Genomic DNA, 19,654 nt, shown 5'->3' on the forward strand with positions numbered 1-19,654 from the left:
ACGGCGCCTTCCCCCCCCCTTTCCCCAGCGATGGTTCGTCCCGCGAGCCCCCCCCCTCCAACAATGGTACAGCCCAGGCGCCCCCCCCCCCGCCCCCCCGCTTCCCCGCTCCGCCTAGCCTGCTGGCACCCGCTCCCCCTCCGCCATCGCGGCTCCCCATTGGCCGGCGGGCGGGAGGGGGCGGATCCCTGAGTGCCGATTGGCCCGGAGCCCGCGCGGGGGGCGGGGCTTCGGGGCCCCGGCGGCGGGGCGGGTTGCGTTGCGCGGCGGCGGCGGCGGCGGGGTCGGCGGCGGCAGGGGCAGGAAAATGGCGCTGACGCAGGGCACCAAGCGGAAAGTGTGCTACTACTACGACGGTGAGGGGCGGGGGGGGGGCTCGTGGGGGGCTGAGGGTAACGGGGGGGGCGGGGGGCGGAGGGTAACGGGGGGTAACGGGGGGGTTGGGGGGGCGTGAGGGGGTTTGGGGGGGCAATGGGGGGGGTTGAGGGGGATTGGGGGGGGTTGGGAAGGGTGGGGGGCTTGGTAGGGGCCGGGGGCACTGAGGGGGGGGGGTAGGAATTGGGGGGGGCACTGGGGGGGGCAGGAATTGGGGGGGCACTGCGGGGGGGCAGGAATTGGGGGAGGGCACTGGGGGGGTACTAAAAGGGTGGGGGGGGACACTGGAGGGGGCTGGGGGCACTGGGGGGGTGCTAGGAAGGGTGGGGGGGCACTGGAGGGGGCTGGGGGCACTGGGGAGGGTTAGGAATTGAGGGGGGGCACTGGGGGGGGAAGGAATTGGGAGGGCACTGGGGGGTACTAAGAAGGGCGGGGGGAACACTGAAGGGGGCTGGGGGCACTGGGGGGGTGCTAGGAAGGGTGGGGGGGCACTGGGGGGGGCCGGGGGCACTGGGGGGGGGTTAGGAATGGTGGGGGGGCACTGGGGGGAGGGTATTGGGAAGAGTGGGGGGCGAGGGGAAGGGTAGGGGGCACTGGGGGGGTGGGGAAGGGGGGGGCACGGCAGGGCTGGGGGGTACTTAGGGGGGTGGGGGGGAAGGGGGGGCACGGCAGGGCCAGGGGGCAGTGGGGGAGGGGGGTTAGGAAGGGTGGGGGGTGAGGGGAAGGTAGGGGGCACGGGGGGGGATTGGGGAGTGGGGGCACAGCGGGGCTGGGGGGGGTAGGAGGGGTGGGGGGCAGTGATGGGGGGTTGGGAAAAGTGGGGGGTGAGGGGAAGGGAGGGGGGTACTGGAGGGAGGGGTTGGGAAAGGGGGGATGCAGGAAAGTTGGGGGTGCTGGGGGGGGTTGGGAAGGGTGGGGGTGAGGGGAAGGTGGGGGGCACTGGGGGGGGGGGGTTAGGATGGGTGTGGGGCACAGCAGGGCCAGGGGGTGCTGGGGGGGGGTAGGAAGGTCTGGGGGCAAGGGGAAGGCAGGGGGGCAGCCCTCGGGGGAGCAGGAGGGAGAAGGGGCCGGGGGTGATCCCGGGGCTTCGGGGTGGGGAGGGGGCAGGAGGGGCTGGGGGTGGCCGGGGGAGCCACGGCGAAGGGCTCGGGGGGGGCCCGGGGGGTGGCCGAGCCTCCTTTAGGGGGGCAAAGGGGCTCTCCGGGAACTCCTGCTTGGGTCGGGGGCGGCCCCGTGGAGCCAAGGACAACCGACGGGGCCACGGTGTGGGTTTTTGGGGGGGTTCCAGCGTCCCAGAGTGTTGTTCGGTGCTGGCTGGGCTGTAGGCTGCCGGTTTTCTTTCTTTTCTCTTTTCCAAGGCTGTTGGGGGGGGGGGGGGGGCACTGGTTTTTGGCTCTGTAACACCCCTCCCGGTGGGACAGGGGAGTAACGGGGTGCAGGAGCTGCCCAGAGCCCCCGCTGGGTTCCTCGGGCGCTTTCCCCATGTTCTGCCGCTCAGCAGAAATCGGGGCTGTCCCACCTCGGGGCCCGTTTGCAGCCCCCTGCCCTCTGGAGGCGGTGGGCGAGCTGTGGGGGTGCCGCGGGGTCCGTCCCCCCCCCTTCCGTGGAGGCTTTCAGTCCGTGAGGTCAAATAAAAACTTTTCATCGCTGTTTTTCCCTCGTAAGTGGACGCGCTTCGCCTTCAAGCAGCCGAGCGGGGTGTTTTGTGCGTCGGGCGGGCAGCGAGGGCTTTAATTGCTTCCGAGGAGTCGCGGCGAGCGGCGGGGTGGCAGCCCTTTGGGGGGGGGGGTCTCTGGCTGTGCCCCGCTGTGTGACACCCGTGATATCAAAACCAGCGGGGCGCTGCAGGAGCGCTCGCGGGAAGCACCAGGACAGCGTCCGGGTGCGAGCAGCCTGCACCACGAACCCAAACCGCCTCCGAACTTCTTCCTGCCCCGAGAACGTAACGTGGTCACGAGGAAAGCTGCTCAGGCCGTGCACGACCTCGAGCCTTCAGAGGCACGAGGTGATGTCCCGAACACCGATCGGCCGTCGCGCTGTAAAATGCTGAGCAGAGGTTGCCCTTGGTGTTTCCGTTGCGCGGTGACTCCGTGAAATGAGCGCCGTGCCCTCCTGGCTGGCGCTGTCCCCCCTAATTTACCTCCGTGGGGAGGTTTTAGTGCCTTGTTTCTGCTCTTTTATGAGGGGCTGGCAAACGTCCACAGCACGTCCTGGGGTGAAAGCGTGCTTTTCTTTGTCGGGGAAGGAGTAATCTGCACTTGGGGGAGGCCGGCTTGGTCGGGTCCTTGATGTGCCACGCAGGGAGCTCAGGGCCGGGCAATGCGGCGCCGTAATGCCCCAAAGCGAGGTCCCTGGGAGCTGTTTGGGCAGTGCCTGGGTCCCTCCCCTGAGCCGTAAAGCTCCGATGGCAGAAGGAAACTGCAGTGGGGATCATCGCTGAGCTGCTGGGAAGGGTCAGGGCACAGGGGAGAGGCTGGGATAAAGCAGCTGGGGACCACGGGGGTCCTTCTTGGGAGCCATGGGGGTCCTTCATAGGGACCCCGAGGTGCATGGGGGGTGTGTAAGGGTTAGACCTGCACCGACGGTGACTTCTTTATTAGCGGGGACTTGCAGAACCCCACAGACAGGGAGAGGCGCCCGGCGATCCACACGGTTATCGCACACCCGCCTCCGCGCGCGGGCGAGCCGCTAGGTCTGCGGGCTGGGCTGCAGGGCTCGGGGGGGTGTCCCCAGCAGAGACCCCCCGTCAGCGTGGGGGGCTCAGAGCATTGCGAGCTGAGGGTAGAGAAGGCAGGGGGGCGCTTTCCAAAGCTTCGCGTTTGTGTCTTCTAGATGGGCTTTTGAGCATCTCTTACCGAGTTCCCCAGAGCTTGATTTAACCCGATTTTGCTGTAGGAATCGTCACCCGAGTGAAACGCCTCGGTGCAGACAAAGGACGCTCGGTTTCGCTGTACGACCAGCCGAATTGTTTGGGTTTGGGATTTGCACCGTTCGCATGTAATTCAGCAGCAAGCAGGGCCGCGTCCGCCGGGGAGAACTTAGAGCCGTGCTGCGAGGAAGTGGCAGTTTCTCCTGAGCGCTGAGACCGGTGATGAAATATTAATGCTCCCAGCTGAGTCACCAGCCAGACCGGGTCGGGTCTCCTGCTTCCTAAACCGATTGCGAGTTGTAAAACTACGTGCACAACCCGGTGTGATTGCCCAACACACCGAGGGCTGGGAGGTGCTGCTGCCGCGCGTGCCGTCCCCTGCTCCTGGCAGCTCTCGGTCTGTGCGTCCCGCAGCCAAATGGCAAGATCCGAAAGTTAAATCTTGTGAAAAATTTCATGAAAATAAGTACCCTGGGAGAGGAGGGGGAAAACAGCGGCGCCTACTGTGAGAGAGAGCAGCGTGAGCTCAGCTTTACGAGGCAGGGGAATATCGGGGTGGGGAGGTGGCCTGGGATAAACCCACAGACGACTGACGGCCCCGTGGCTTCACTGTGGTGTCTGGAGGAATTCATGTTTTTCCCTGCCGTAACAAAATCCTTTCTGTCCCCAGGTGATGTTGGAAACTATTATTATGGCCAAGGGCATCCGATGAAGCCCCACAGGATCCGGATGACCCACAACCTGCTGCTGAACTATGGTCTCTACAGGAAGATGGAGATCTATGTAAGTGTGGGCCTGGTCGTGAAGAGAAGTGTATATGGGAGATGTTAGTTCAACTGTCAGCTTTTAGTTTAGTGAAAGAAAAGAAAAACTTAAATGGCTGTTCTGATGTATTTCTCCTTTCCTCCATTTCCATTTGACTGAGATGTTCTTTGCATCAGATAAGCTTTGGAGACTGGGAAATTGTTTTTTTCTCTGTAACTTAAATATTTTCTTTGTCTAGATATGCAATATGTTCCAGTCTGTGGTAATGGCATTCTTGCCTTTGAGAATAAGTTCCTCTTGTCTGTTGCTGCTGGTTTGATTGTTGTTTTGTTTTTTTTTTTACCCTGGGAGTAAATCTGAGAGTGGAAATGGGCTTCAGGGGAGAGACGTATTTCAAAACAAGGCTTGCTCTTCTTTGTCCTTGCAGCGCCCTCACAAGGCAAACGCAGAAGAAATGACGAAGTACCACAGCGACGACTACATCAAGTTTCTGAGGTCTATCCGCCCGGATAACATGTCCGAGTACAGCAAGCAGATGCAAAGATGTAAGCTGCGTGTGCAGTGCTGTAGTTCCTGACAGTGCTAAATTTGTGCGTCTGGGATTCCTCGGCGACCTTTAGAAGGTTGTGATAAACAGAGCAGGAGGAACCCTTGGAGGCTGTCTTCCTCCTGACTTAGTTTTTTCTTTACCTGGTAAATCAAGTATTTTAAGAATGGGTCCCTCTCTCAAGGCAGTATGCCAAAAGAGCTGAGGAGAACCCTTTGGCCTGGTGGTCTTTTTCAATCTTATGTTTTAATGGAAATTCTTCTAAATTACCTTCCTGGCTCGGAGATGACCGACTACTCTATTTATGAGCTACATGCATTTTGTGTAATTGTTTAACTTTAACCAAAGGTCTTGGGGTGGGAAAGAGTTATATATTTTTAATTTTTTTTTAGAAAAAGCTCATCAATCATGTCCAAAATCTGCAGTTATTCTGAAGGATTTTTAGAGCAACGGCAGTTTGAAAGTGGGGGAAGTTTTGAGATGCACAACAGTACCTGTCCACTTTGTGTTAGAATGTTGTTTTTTTTTTTTTTTCTTGAGATATTCTCCATTCTCTTCTAACCTCTGCAGTCCATGAAAGCACTGAAAACCTTCTGGCAACTTTAATGTTACAGAAATCCTTTTTTGGTTTATGCGCAGCTCTGAGCTGATGTCCTTTGGCAACGACTGTCTAGGTTTCTAGCTAGTAAGGACAAATAGATGGGGAAGGCTTTGGGTTCATTTAAAGTGTTTTGATGATGCATGCTGCGTTCCTCGAGAGCAGAAAAAAAGCCCATGGGATTCATTTATGTAAAGTAAGTGTAATTTCCAAATTAAATGAAATACGGGTCTCAGGTCTGAAGTAGAGGCACTTGGAAATCTGGTATGAGCTGAAATATTCACGGCTGAAATAGATATTTAGGCACGAGCATGTAAGAGACATGACTAATATATACTGAAAGACTTCCCACAGTAAATAATATGTCTTAATATACCAAAGTACATATTTACACAGTGAACTGTTTACCCCTGGAGCTGATATGGCTCATAAACACCCACTCTGCTCTCTGGTAGTCCACATTTTCTGTACTATATTTCCACAGAACTATATTTACCTGAAGGAGGCAAAATACGAAAATTAATCTCAAACACGCATAGGACAGATCTTTTCTTCAACAAGACCTGTAAAGTGCAAGCCTCTGCCTAGCTAAAGAGCTAGCCCGGGAGGCTCAGAACGGATTAGTGGTACAGGAGACAAGGTCACTGCTCCTCGGTACAGTGACAGCTCTCCGTAGCCTGCTTTAGCTTTCCTTTCAGGAAAGGGCAGGGGCTGTGATGTCCGCAAGGATGTTTCCATGTCCATACTGGACTCTGTCTCGGATACAAAGGTCCTCACCCACCCGCTGTAAGAAGGAAAGAGCACCTGCACCTCTTGTCTCGCTTTATGCCTCTAGCCAAGTGATTGACCCCCGTTATTGATATCCCTCCCTCCCTGGTAGTCCTGGCTGCTTCGAATCTCATGGTAGGAAAAGCCTCCCAGGCTTCTGTTATACAGCAGCTCCTCCTGTCTTTGCCAGGATAGCGGAGGAAAACCCTCAGATACTGTCAGTGCTGCCCACAAAGTTCTGAGGGGCAGTAAAGGTAATGAACGGTTTCTAATTTAATTTTGCTAATGCCGTGTTGCCTGTCTGAGGACTTGAGAAGACTACTCCGTAGCCTGAAAAGCAAAGCATTTAATTTGCTGTAATGGGAAGCATGCAGAAATTGATGACTTAAATTCTCCTCACTTCACAGGAAAAGCTTCTTTGAGTTAATTATTCAAACTCGGCTGTTTGCTATGCCCTGCTGAAACAATCGGAAAGGGAGAACAATTACTTCCTTTGAGTGTCCTGATGGGCATTGTCCTTTTCAGAGGTCTGTGTCCTGAACGGAGACCATCCAGGTTCCCTTATCACATCATTTTTGTGAAAAGACTGCGTACTGTTGCGTTTCTAATGCTGAGACCTGCAGCTTGTGCCTTTCCCATTAAGCACAGAAAGAAAAAAAAAAACATTTTAGAGAGATTGCTACAAAAATACAGATTTTCTTTTTGCTTGTGAAAGCAAACCTCGCAAAATCTCGCTTGGATCCAAGCCTGCTGTTACTGTCTTTATTTGTAATCGTGAGGGCTGCTGGCCTGCATTTCGCACAGGCTGTGCTGACCAGCACGCGCTGCCAGAGCAGAGCCAAATACCGTAAATGTGCTGCCTCACGAGGGGCACGGGAGTTTCTGCTAAAAGGACGTGCGCTGGTATTACGCAGCTCTGGCCGATAGCATCTCCCCGCTGCCCGCTCATCTTCCAAGGTGTTGGGCTGGGTTCTGCATCCCTTCGTGGCGCGCCCCAGCAGATGGCGTGCCGCTCTCAGCACAGCCCCTGGCACCTGCTGTCCTGTGCTCCTACAACGCGCACGAGGGTCAGGAGCACCTTCCCGGCAGCAGCAGCCTTTTTGGCTCATCAGGCAACCTCAGGCTGATTGCACTCGTGTGTAATGATTTCTTTGTGGTTATTTTTCTGTTGATTAAAATGCGTATCTGGTTAGTTTCTAAAATCAGATCGGTAGCGTAAGCTTTACCGTTTATTTGTGGCTTTGTCTTACTAATTCTTGTGCATTCTTTTCAAGTCAACGTTGGGGAAGACTGCCCTGTGTTTGATGGGTTGTTTGAGTTTTGTCAGCTCTCTGCTGGAGGCTCCGTCGGTAAGCTTGCACCTCATCTGTTCTTTTCTTCTCCTCAGCAGATGTATGTAATCGTTGTAGGTGGTGGTGGGGAAGCCCTGGGACTCTTTCTGATTTCTTTAATAATTAGACCCAGATTTCTTGTCATGTTACAATTCAAGCCTTGCACACTGACAGATCCCTTTACGTTTGTGAAACATAGCTTCACGAGTCGGAGTTACTTCAGTGGCTGTGTGAAGGAACCCGTGAGTGATAGAACAGCGTTGCATGTGGCAGACAAAACCCCAGCTGCAACAGGGATTTAATTAAAAAAAAATCGTTGTGAGCTTTACAGGAAGAAAAGTTGTAAAAATATTGCTCTGAGTAGGTGTAGCCTGGAAAGCAAAATGGGGTTACTTAAAGCCACTGGCTCGGGCCCTGAGGCAAAATGGAATCGAAAGCTGGAACATTGAAAATGCTTTCTCTGTTTTCAAATACTTTGTTGCAGAAAGTCTTGGTATTACCAAACCGTGTTGCTGTGCAAAGGCGTTAAAGCTTTGTGGCCGCTACTCCCGCAGTGACATCTAGAAATCTTTGTTTCCTGTAACAGGGCTCAGCAGTACCTACAAGGACTGACTGCGCTTTTTTTTAAGTGACTGCTCTGTGGTCCCAAGGCTGTATGTTCCACAGAATGTAGCATTTGTTTCCATCCTTGGAGACTTGCAAAATTGCAGAAAGTTTAGGAAGGAGCTGGGGGAAGAGAACTTTCTTTGTCTAAATGCATATTGACCCAAGTATATATTAGATAAAACCGTTTGTTAAAGTCTCTTGCTTGTGGCCCTGAGAAATCTCCACTGTCTTCAACTGTGCCCCAAGCTAAATGCTGTGGGCTCGTTTGTGCAGATTTTGTGGAACAAAAAAAAAGTGGGAAGTGGTCAAAAGTGTGTGCAGGCACAGTAGTGGCTGCGTTGCTCTTCCCTTGTCTTTGTTAGCTTGTTGAGCCAGCCACCGTTCAAACCCTTGGCTTGGGCTTGTGCCCAAAAGCACGCAGAAACAACGAGGTGATGACAAGGGACCTGTGCTTTATCCCTGCATCCCTGCCACGGGTACTCTGCCCTCGTGCTAACGTTTTGTAATTCTTCTCCCAACAGCCAGTGCTGTGAAGCTGAACAAGCAGCAGACAGATATTGCTGTGAATTGGGCAGGGGGCCTTCACCACGCTAAGAAGTCGGAGGCTTCTGGCTTCTGTTACGTCAACGATATTGTCCTAGCCATCTTGGAGCTCCTGAAGTAGGTGGATTCCTTACCACTCTTTGAGCCCTTACCACTCTTTGTTGCTTTTTTAGCTGTGTTTTCCAGGGGGGTCTTTTTGAGCTACCTCTTTGGGATGCGGTGCCCTCTCTGCAGAAGGGCTGTGTCCCATTGTGGCTCTGTGCGGGAAGCAGAAGGCTTGGAGCATTGTGTGGTTGCTCTTAGGCCCTCCTCCTTCCCCCGAGAGAAAGGGGGCACAGCTGTAAGATGTGCCTGCTGGTTACCACCCTGACAGCTTTTGGCTCAAGGCAAACCTCAGTGGGAGGCTTGGCCATAAAAATGCAGAGTCCATTGGCTGAATCTGAATAAACTGAGTCAAGTCTGCCTTCAAAGATCAGCTGCAGCAGTAAAAGCCACTTTGTTTGCCTCGGTGATTCTGTTCCACTGCTGACTGAGGCACGTGCCCATTCTCCACACTTCTCGTGCCTGTAGACACCAGAGAGACAGCTGCTTGGTAGCTGTGCAGCCTCGGGATCAGCACCGAGTTCTTTGCCCTCTCCCCACATACTCTGCTGGGAAGGGCACTTTCTGCTCCGAAGAAACGCAGCATTTTGACTCCTTTCTGATCCTAGGTATCACCAGAGAGTGCTGTACATTGACATTGATATTCACCATGGGGATGGTGTGGAGGAAGCCTTCTATACCACAGACCGTGTGATGACCGTGTCCTTTCATAAGTACGGAGAATACTTCCCGGGAACAGGGGACCTACGGGTGAGAACAAAGGCTTAACAGAAAATTCTCCTGAAATTCTTAACTAAAATCACTGCTCTCCTGGGTTTTCCTGCTTTAAATAATGCTCTCAAAGTAGCATCCTTTTAGTGAGAGCAAAGGTGTATACGTGAGGCAGCTGGCTTGGCTCTTGGAGTGGGTGCTTTGTTCCTGTGATCATGGTCTATATAGCCATAAAAACAAGGCTGTGATATTGGTCATTTAGCAGCCTTCTGGTGGAATTATTCTCAGAAAAGTGGCTCTGAAGATGGCGTCTTGGTCACCTGCAGCTTCTTCCAAGCTCAGTTTGGTCACGCAAGCTTTTTGTGAAAGTTTATCGGGGAGTGCCTTTGTGTGTGTTGGTGCGTCTTGCTGGCATTTCTTCCTCTGAGTCAGTTCTGCGCGTTAAGAAATCGCGTGGTGTTCACGGTGGCACTCTTTCAAGTCAGATACAGGTGTGGTGTCTGGTTGGAACTAGAATTTTGACCACCAGTTTTATTGCTGTGTAAGAGTGGCTTTTGCCAGCCGAGTGGGAGGCTGTGTGCTCAGAACAACATTAAGGTGACAGCAGTAGATTCTTGTTCCCTGAGCAGAGGGCCAAATGCACCCGCTCACACTAAATACCTGCTGTTGGGGTCAACTGGCTCTTGCCTTCTGATGCCAAGACAGTATTCTTCCATGAGAGCTTAGGCTTACAGTCGGATTATGCTGATGAAATCCCAGACTTCCCTTCATAATTGTGGTGCAGTTTGTGTGTTGCAGTTGATTCTCTGGTGACCTTATGGTCTCTCCTGTCTTTAACAGGACATTGGTGCAGGCAAAGGCAAGTACTATGCTGTCAACTACCCCCTCCGTGATGGAATCGATGATGAGTCCTATGAGGCGATATTCAAGCCGGTGAGTGTCTTTGCTGGGTGATTCTTTGTCTATCATACTTTGTCACTGGGTACTTGTGGAGCCATTCTCTGGGGAGACTCAGACTGCTGTTATGAGATTCTTCAGGGGTTGTATTTCTCCCTAACAATCGCAGCCTGTCATCAGTAAGCTTTTCGTTGCAAGAGCCCCAGTGTTACCAGTACAGGGGAGCCAACAGCTGTGGGAACACGAGGGATGTCTTCTTGTCGCTTGCTGACATGGACGTTACTGTGTTGTTGTGACACTGTCCTGTGGAGAAAGCATAACAATGGGTTTCTTGTTTAGGTGATATCTAAAGTGATGGAGACGTTCCAGCCTAGCGCAGTTGTCTTGCAGTGTGGGTCGGATTCTCTGTCAGGGGACAGGCTGGGTTGTTTTAATCTGACCATCAAAGGTAAGAGTACAGTGTTTCCATCAAAATAGCAAGGCCGGGTCTGTGATCCTGAGAGGCCAGAACTGTATGGTACAGTGCACGTAAACTGGCACATATAATCTAATTAATTTTCACTGAGAAGTTTGTCCTTATGCTGTGAAGCTACAACCTTTTTCCCCACTGCCTTTGCTTCAGGTCATGCCAAGTGTGTGGAGTTTGTAAAAAGTTTTAATTTGCCTATGCTGATGCTGGGAGGAGGTGGCTATACAATCCGCAACGTGGCTAGATGCTGGACCTATGAAACTGCTGTGGCTTTGGACACTGAAATCCCAAACGGTAATAATTCTCTGATTTGCAGTAGCTGTTGTTGTTTGTGTTATAGTTCTGTAGGTCTCCCCTCCATCAAAAGGTACCCAGCAGGTTTGCTGTCATACCGAAATGAGATAACGTTTGACTGAAAACTTTTGTGTGCCCTGATAGTGTTTAACTGCCAAGTAAGCTTAGGCTCTGTTGCTAAGCTATCTGCTTTGATCTGAGTTTGGGCTACGAAAGCGTCAGCTCCTACCCCTAGGAAAATGCAGTTGTGCTCTTATGTAGCACTGAAGCCCACTGTGTATGAGGTATTTCAGTACCGGTCCACTGTTAATTTGTGCTTTTGTCCTATTTTAACTTGCCTGCAGAACTTCCATATAACGACTATTTTGAGTACTTTGGACCAGACTTTAAGCTGCACATCAGTCCCTCCAACATGACTAACCAGAATACCAACGAGTATCTCGAGAAGATCAAGTAAGTGTTTGCTCCTCTTCACAAGACTGACACCTTTTACTGGGGGCTTCAGAGCCGTGGGTGGCTTCTTGCTGACGGAGGTATTCCTTTTCTGGCTGGCTCTAGGCAACGTCTCTTTGAGAATCTGCGCATGCTGCCTCATGCCCCTGGTGTCCAGATGCAGCCAATTCCCGAAGATGCTGTTCAGGAAGACAGTGGAGATGAAGAGGAAGAAGATCCCGAGAAACGCATTTCAAGTAGGCACTTGCCTCTGGCATAGCGGCGTTGCCTTGCCGGGAAGTGTACAGTTCAGGGCCTGTGGGTGCCAAAGCTGAACGGGATCAGTTAGCTGGAGAACTGTGCAGGCAGTAAACCAAATTACCTTGTTAAAGACAGGAGGATATATGATTCAGATTTATTTTAATTCTGGAGTCATTCAGTTTGAATCTTTCCAGTGTTCTGATTGATTTTGTAATGAAGCAATGAAGCTGAGTACTGCGGGGCTGGTAGATTTCTTCTCCCTGGGAGAAATGTCTCCCTGGGAGACAATTTCCATAAAGAAAGAACTTAGGCCTAAATGTGAGAATTTAAACAGTTCCTGTGATGTAGGTGCTATGACAGTCTCCCAGAAAGTATTCTATCGGGTTTGATCCCAGAAGTTGCCTGCCTCAGTGAAACTGCTAGTTTTTATCCAGATTGGCTGATGGCCTTTAGATCTGGCAGTCAGATTTTTCTCAGTGTGAAGTTGGTTAACCTGCTTATGCTGTCAAGTCTAGACATCACGCTGTATCTAATCCAAGTCCTACATGTGATCTTAGATCTTAAGCATGAGCAGTCAGAAGTGATCAGTTAAAAGAGATGGCAGGTAGAAAGATGAAGTGTTTTCCCTGTGGCCTAATTGTGACTTAGGTGGGTTTATTAGTTCCTTCCCACATGTGTAGATGCCCTTGGAGAAGTTAGTGCTTGGTGTCTTCTGACTTTTAACTCTGCTGAAACAACCTCTTCTCCCCTTCGCTCTCAGTCCGCAATTCTGATAAGAGAATATCATGTGATGAAGAATTCTCTGACTCTGAAGATGAAGGGGAAGGAGGGCGCAAAAACGTCGCCAACTTTAAGAAAGCGAAGCGTGTGAAAACAGAAGAGGAAAAGGAGGAAGAGGAGAAGAAAGGTAACAATGAAAGCTAGGACTGGAAGCCCTCCCAGATGTATGGAACTTTGCCTGGTGTGTGCTTTCCTACTGTTCTACCGTGTCTTTTTTTTTTCTCCTTTCTAGAGGAAAAAGAAGAGGAAAAACCAAAAGAGGAGAAACCAGAACCCAAAGGGTGAGCCCCATGTCTCTTGGCTTGGCAATTAACTGGCTGTGTTTGTACTTCCTTGTGCATTCCCCCGATGGGTTATTGTGTAACTTGTGGGGTTGGAAGGGAGATGTGGTAGTTTGGATGGCTTTGTCATGGGGAGAAGTTTGCACAGGTAGAACAGCGCACCTGATAAAGCGCTGTGAAAGCCCTCAAAGAAAAGGGCTCAAAAATACTGCGTATTCAGTACAGCATTACTAGTTTTAGGGGGAGACTGACATCAGAGTACGGTAAGTGTTTTTAAGATGGGCCATCTAAGAAGCCTTTTTAAGGCTTCAGCTCTAGCTTGGGTACAGCCTGAGGTACTTTTTTAAACCAAATTCTTCACTATTTTCTTCCATAGGGTGAAGGAAGAGACGAAATCTACCTAAGATGGCTGCAGCTGGACAGTACCTGTCAGTGCATAGTTATCATAGGTTAGCTTCTCCGGTTGCCTCCCATTCCACAGGATTTATATTTTATATGTTTCTGTATATATTTCTATATAAATATATAAATGACTTGAGAACTGTAAATTATTCCTTGCTGCACTCCTCTGGGAGCAGATAGGGAGGATTCTGCGGAGTAGAGAGACCTGCACTGCCCAGGATTGGTGACTGGGAAGTTTCACTCTTGCCTTCCACTGCCTCCTTAGTGTGTCTTTTAAAAAAATCACTTCCTTTCTTTACTCTCCTCTGAAGTAACCACCCTTGGAAAAGAATAATTTAAGTAGAAGTAGTATCTGCATTTCAGGTTAGGTGGAAAGATGGCCATGAAACTTTTTTTTCTTTCTCTTTTTTTTTTTTTTTTGATGGGAGATATGAATTCCCAAACGAAGCCTGTGAGAGACTGACTATTCCTTTGGTCTTCAGTCTGGTTCCACCATGGCAAGTAACTGCAAGCTGGTGCCGCTTCTCAGGGTCAAATAGTGCAGTTCTTGAATAGAGTTGGCTACCTCCCTGCAGCAAACTTGTGGAAAGAGATGAAGCAGCTTAAAAGCAGATCTGAAAATTGCTTGAGTGAATCTGCCCAAGAGCCCTGCAGGTGCAGATCTGGAAAATGCAAAACAAAAATCACCCTAATGTGGTGGTTAACATTTTCCAAGATCTTGCAGATCCAGTTAGTGTGGCAGCATTATGCATCTCGAGTAAGAGAAGGGATGAAATTTTTATACATTTTTTTCTATACTTATGCCCCTCTTTGCAGGGGGGAAGTGAGTTACTGCCCGTCTGGCCGCCTGCTTCGCTTTTCCAGCTTGTTCTGTCCTCAGCTACGTTTGCTGTAATGTGCTTTCTCGGTCCTGATCTGTGTGCTAGCTGAAACCATGGCAGAAATTCCCAAGTCGTGTAAAGACCAGACAAACCGAGCCCAGCTGAAGCGTCTTGTTGACATGTGTCGCTCACTGAAAAACTTCTCTGAAGTGAAGCATACAAATGTTTTCAGGTTGAACCTCTCCTCTCTTTGCTCTCAAGGCCAGTAAATATGGAGAACTTTTTATCAGCAGTCTGAGCTGTTATCTGTACAAGGGAACAGCAGATGGGGCTCTGTACATTTTTATAACTACTCCTCTTCCTACTCCCACACGTTATCTCACACCCAAAGGTCTTTTGTGATCAGAACTGGCCTTTCTCTTGCATCTCGTTTTGTACAGCTGATCGTTAGATGAGCTTTCTGTGAAATGCGTTGCTGAGCTCCAACTTTGCAGAAGTTTTGCAGGCAGTTTTGACTCGCTGCTCTCCTTTCTCAGGGGGATTCCTCTGTCCATAAGAGGATCTGTACCTCCCACGGAGTGCTGCTGATGGTTTCAACTCTAATAATGCTGCTAACTTAACACAGGTTATTTTTAAAATGTTTTATTTTTTTAAATACTTTTTTTCCCTTTTCCACCGTAAGTTTTTTAGTCTCTTGGAATCTGAGTGACGTCTCACTCCCGCTTTTCAGTGTTTGTATGTGAAGCGAGAGAGATCAATGTATCTTTGTGTCTGGGGGGGGAAATATATTGTGGTTTTTTAAAGATGCTTTTATTTTGAATTTTGAGAACCTTTGTAATAAAACTGGTACATTTCTATGGTTGGCCTGAGTTTGTACTGCTTTCTGCTGAGAGGAAATACTTGGTTAGAGTGGGAGTGTGGTTGGTTTTCAGAGTCACTACTGGAAAATGTTGCAGTGGCTTGGTCATGATCATGGTGTAGTGTAGAGCCCTACAACAAAAAATGACAGCTGTAATAAGGTTTTGAAAAGGTAAGGCATGATTTTTTCCCCCTCTTTTTGGGGGGGGTGGCTAGGTGTATTGGTTCAAATGCATCTACTGAAGCCTGTAGCATTGCATATGGAACATGCTCCATGCTGCATGTAAAAGAACACTTCAGTTCCCTTGGTAGAGGTTGAAATTTCCTTGATTTATTTTTTTGTTCCCCTGCATTTTATAAAATAGCCTTGAAATTCTCATGGGCCCCTTCTCACCAGAAAAGGTAAGTTGAAATGCTGTACATTTTGTGTGCTCACACCTCTTCTGAGGATCACGGGGGTAGTTCTTGTCCTCCTGAAATTGCAGCCATGTTCTCCTCCAGCAGCATTGCTGATGCTAATTGAGGTTGCAGCTTGGTGGGATACAGTGCTTCATGCACTGACTCTTGCTCTGAAAGCAATGTTAGTCTGGAAAGGGGAAAAAAAGTTACAGGAAGGGAGTATATTATGTATTTTTTTGCATGAGTTTAAGTGGTTTTAATCTGGTATTCAATTGAAAAAAAATAAAATTAGGAGCAGGGTAATTTTGCATTGAGTGCTGATCACAGCTGAAATGCACATGGAAGGTTCCCAAGCCAAATCTGTTGTTTAGGTAGTTAAAGAAAAGCTTTGAGTGGCTCAGTTGCCTTTCATTGCTGTAATAATACTCCAGGAAACTTAGCTATCCTTCTCACCCTAGCACACAATTAAAATCCTCTTCTCCTCGAACAAAAACAACCGTACAATTCAAGTCACCCCTACTATATCATGCATGCCAATGTGCAACTGCAGCCTTCCTCCCTTCCAGCCTGTCTTAAAATGGCTGCCGCAGCGCGGCCGCGGCTCCAGCAGATGCCTCGAGCCCGGCACCTCTCAGCTGGGCCTGCTGCAGCTGTGCCTCGCAGAGCACACGGGAGCCATCTTCCAGCTCAGAAATAATTTGTAGATTGCAGTGCCTGCATTTAATTTATTTTTTTTTTGCCCCAGGTTAATGGGGATGAATGCCTGCTGCAGTTGCAAGCGGGTTACTTGCTTTGGATTTCCATTATTGATGATAATAAATACCTTCTGCAGTTGGAAGCAGGTTATTTGCTTTTAGTTTCCCATTATTGATAGGAGGATGAGCTACATAAAGCCCAGCATTTGTGTTTCTATCAAAGGACCGCAGAGGAGCTCTGGTGGCCTTGCCCCAGGCCCTACCTTGGCAGGGTGGTGCCCCAGCAGCCCTTGGTCCTTGCTTTTCTCCGGGCTCCCCTTTGCCAGCCAAAACAGCAGGGGCAGGTGATTAAAGGGGGATTAGGAGCAGGCCATTAGCTGCAGGAGGCCCTGTGCTGCCCTACAGCCCGAGGGGGCAGGATGAGCTGCTGGAGGCTGCTGCCTTTGTGCTCTGCAGCCGCTCTAAGGTGGGCAGTGCTTGCTCCTGCCTTCTGCAGGTCTGTCCCGGGAAGACACAGCTCTGTCCCCAGGCAGACCACAGGAGAAAGGATGGAGGCATCCAAAACGCCTTCATTTTCTCTTTGGAAGGAAAAAATCTTTGCTAGCTCTTACAATCAGGCACATCTCCATAGCGCAGGATCAGCTCCTTCCTAAAGCCACAAAAAAATTAAACCAAACTTACACTGGGTCTGCTTGGGCACCCCTGGTGAGAAGTCCCCCCTCCACCCCCCAGGTACTGGGGTCTCCCAAAAATCAGGTCTCCCAAAATCAGGTACAGAGCCAGTGGGCATCCTGAGGCAGCAGCGACAAGAGGCTGGTGTGAGAAAGTCCTTTGTGGCTGTAGCTCTACATCTGCTGCAAGTCAATTAACTGCGAGCAGAGCCAGGGCTGGGGTGATTAAATGCAGCAGCTGTTGAACTAAATAAGCAACTGCTATCTTCACTGGCCCTTGTCTGGCATCCAGGACAAGAAGGACTCAAGCTCACCCATAAAGGGGTCACCGTTTATTCCTTTCAAATGTTACAATAAAACCCATACAGCTTTTTTTTTTTTTTTTAGAAGTTAGAAAATTGCAAATCAAGTGTTTTGGCCATTAAAAAATTATTTACAGAGAAAACAATGTTGCTTCACATTATACAGCTGGCAGGCCCCCTCCCTCCACCCCAGACCCTAAAAGTTATCCCCTAGAAGCAGAATTAAACACAGCGGACTTACAAGCTTTACAGTTTTAAGCCAATAGTAAGACTTTATATAAAAAAAAACTAACCAGATTAGCTTTTAAACCACTGGTTTCTATAAAAAGCACAAAATACTTTAAATGAAGTCAGAACCAGGAATGTAAACTGAGAAAAAGAATCCATTGAACAGTCACTGGCTTGCTGGGCTCGGAGGAGCACAGGGACGGTTGGGAGGCCAGCAGAGACCAGAGCAGGACGTGGGCTCTGGGGTCTTACAAACTGTAAATTCCACTTATGTCCAGGATAGTCTTCCTCCACAGTTTTAAAGGATTCAGGTAAAACTACTCCGAGTTGTGATGGTGGTGGGAATCCAAACCAGCTTCCTAACAGGGGTGGGGGAGAAATAATAATTCAGGGCTGGGTTTTAGAAAGCGCTGTCAGTTCTACACCGGAGAGGGGAGGTGTGTGGGCAAGGCAGCGAGTCCGTGGTGTTACTGGGGTGGAGAGGATGGCGCAAGAGTCTCAAGTTAGGTGGACGCCAAGCAGGCTCTACTCTTCCTTCTGCTCCGCCGCTGCGGGAGCTGTGGGCTCAGGCCCCGCGGGTTTTGAGGGCTCCTCTGGTTTGGCCGTATCCCCCTGGGGATCCCCCGGCTGCTGCTTCTCCTCCTCCTTGCTCTCCCCTGCTTCTGCATCCTCCCTCTTGGGCTCGGCTTCCTGCTGCCCCTCGGCAGCGGCCCCGGCCCCGCTCGGCCCCGCGCTGCCCCGCTCCTCCGCCTGCCCCTCCTGGGGGGGGGCCGAGGGCTCCGTCCCGCTGCCGGAGCCGGGGGGGGTCTCCTCTCCCTTGGCCTCTGCTTTGCCTTGGTCCTCCGTGGGAGAGGACGCGGAGGAGTCCCCGGCTTCTTTCTTGTTCTTCCTAAAGGAGATCCCGCTCAGCTTGAAGGACTTCTTGAACGAGAACTTCTTCTTCTTCTTGGGGGTGTCCTTGGGGGCCGCGGCGCCTTCGGGCTTCGCGTCCCCACCTTCGGCTGCGGGGGCTGGCTCGATGGCATCCTCGGCGCCCGGCTCGCCCTTGCTGTCCTCCTGGGGGGGCTCGGCCGAGCCGTTGCCGTTGAGGGGCGCCGCCTCGCCCCCCGCCTTGGGCGTCATGTCCCCGTTGAGCCGCAGGTGGCCGTTCTCCTGCGGGAGCAGCTCCGTGTTAGGCACGCCCAAGATCCGGCACCCACTCCCCAAGACCCCAAATCCCCCCAAGACCCCAAATCCCCCCAAGACCCCAAATCCCCCCAAGACCCCAAATCCCCCCAAGACCCCAAATCCCCCCAAGACCCCAAATCCCCCCAAGACCCCAAATCCCCCCAAGACCCCAAATCCCCCCAAGACCCTCCAAGCCCACCACCAGCTGGGGCGGGGGGGCCAAAACCCTCAGTCCCTCCAAACCCGCAGTCTGCTGGGGCGGGGGCACCAAAACCCCAAATCCCCCCAAATCAACCCGCAGCCACGCGGGGGGCACCGAGCCGGGAAAAGGGGGGGGCCACCGGGGCGGGGGCGTTCGCACCGGGCGGTGAAGGGGGGGGGGGGGGGCTCCCCGCGCTGCCACCGGGCGGCGCCCGCGCTCCGCGCCCGGTGCCGGGAGGGGGGCCCGGGGCGCGGCCCGGTGCCGGCCGGTTCCGCATCCCGGAGCCCCCGGGCGGGACCCCCCCCGTCCCTCCCTTCCCTCCTCTCCCCCCCTCAACGGGGTTTCGGCCGCCCCCTCCCCTCCGAGCAGCGGCCGCCGCCTTTGTCCGCCCGCCCCGGCGGGGCGCCCGACGCCTCCCGGTGCCCGGTACCCACCTGCCCGTTGGCCTTGGCGGGCTCGGTGGCGGCGGCGTGGCCGGCCGAGGGGGCTCCCCCCTCCGCCTTGGCCGCCTTGGAGCCCTGGCTGCCCATGGTGCGGCGCCCACCCCGCCGCGGCGGCTGCGCTCGGCGCCGAGAGGCAGTGGGCTGAGCCCCCCGGCGGGGCGCTGATAAGGCGCGGGGACGGGGCGGGACGGCGCCGAGACCGCCCCCGGGGCGGGGGACCGGGCCGCAGCCACCGCCCCGGCGGGGCCGGGGGCCTTCTGCCGTTTTCCCCCTCCCCCGACGGCCGGGGAGCCCCCGCTGGGGATGGGGAGGAGGCGGACGGGGAGCGGTGCTGCCCCCGGCACCGGCACCCCAAGGCGCCTCTGCCCCCCCCCCAAGCCCCGGCACCCTGGGGTGTCGCCCACCGTGGGGTGTCACCCACCCTCGGGTGCCGCTCACCCCCGGGAAGGTCCCTCTGGGGCTGGCCGGTGGCACTTGGGCTGCACCCAGCTCCCCGCCTCGCTGTGCCCCCCCCCCCGCACCCCCCCGGCACGCAGCCCGGTAGCTTTGCCCCGCAGCCCTTTGGTTTCCTGGAAAGGAAGAGTTTAGGAGAAAGGAAAGTGGGACTAACGCGAGGCCGATGCCAAGCAGGAGGGATGTGCGGCTTGCCCGCGCTCCCAAGGCCACGGCTGCAGCAGGGAGCCAGCAGTGGCTGTGGGAGAGTGTCCTGGGGTCAGCCCTCCTGGCACCCCCCCAAGGAGGGTCCCAAGAGCGAGACCCCCCCCCTTGTGCCGGTGGGAGCCGGCAGCGCTCCCTGCCCAGCCCGCTCCCCACCAGCAGCATCCATGCTCTGAGAAT

The 19,654-nt window shown here is 52.7% G+C and overlaps 2 protein-coding genes across 2 annotated transcripts; one reads left to right on the forward strand and one right to left on the reverse strand.

Moving 5' to 3' along the window:
- Positions 1-171: 171 nt before the first annotated feature.
- Positions 172-14,709, forward strand: HDAC1 (histone deacetylase 1). The gene is made up of 14 exons (XM_080567100.1): positions 172-356; positions 3,915-4,027; positions 4,437-4,554; positions 7,197-7,271; positions 8,381-8,519; positions 9,113-9,254; positions 10,056-10,148; positions 10,452-10,560; positions 10,735-10,875; positions 11,220-11,328; positions 11,434-11,564; positions 12,329-12,475; positions 12,581-12,629; positions 13,006-14,709. The coding sequence occupies exons 1-14, from the start codon at positions 308-310 to the stop codon at positions 13,031-13,033; spliced, it is 1,443 nt and encodes a 480-aa protein (XP_080423226.1). The 5' UTR covers positions 172-307; the 3' UTR covers positions 13,034-14,709.
- Positions 14,710-16,792: 2,083 nt separating this feature from the next.
- MARCKSL1 (MARCKS like 1) lies at positions 16,793-18,968 on the reverse strand. Its single transcript, XM_080567082.1, has 2 exons — positions 18,809-18,968; positions 16,793-18,157 (listed from the first exon to the last, which is right to left on the reverse strand). Exons 1-2 carry the CDS (start codon positions 18,902-18,904, stop codon positions 17,531-17,533), a joined length of 723 nt encoding a protein of 240 aa, XP_080423208.1. The 5' UTR covers positions 18,905-18,968; the 3' UTR covers positions 16,793-17,530.
- Positions 18,969-19,654: the final 686 nt, after the last annotated feature.

This window comes from Anser brachyrhynchus (assembly GCF_964034855.1).
Source record: "Anser brachyrhynchus genome assembly, chromosome: 24".
In the NCBI taxonomy this organism is placed as follows: domain Eukaryota; kingdom Metazoa; phylum Chordata; class Aves; order Anseriformes; family Anatidae; genus Anser; species Anser brachyrhynchus.

Excerpts from the sequence above, each read along its gene's own strand:
- HDAC1 (XM_080567100.1), top strand. The coding sequence starts at position 308 with ATGGCGCTGACGCAGGGCACCAAGCGGAAAGTGTGCTACTACTACGAC. Across the intron at positions 4,028-4,436 it reads ACAGGAAGATGGAGATCTAT|CGCCCTCACAAGGCAAACGC; the intron begins GTAAGTGTGGGC and ends TTGTCCTTGCAG. Across the intron at positions 10,561-10,734 it reads TTTTAATCTGACCATCAAAG|GTCATGCCAAGTGTGTGGAG; the intron begins GTAAGAGTACAG and ends CCTTTGCTTCAG.
- MARCKSL1 (XM_080567082.1), bottom strand. The coding sequence starts at position 18,904 with ATGGGCAGCCAGGGCTCCAAGGCGGCCAAGGCGGAGGGGGGAGCCCCC. Across the intron at positions 18,158-18,808 it reads CCGCCAAGGCCAACGGGCAG|GAGAACGGCCACCTGCGGCT; the intron begins GTGGGTACCGGG and ends CTGCTCCCGCAG.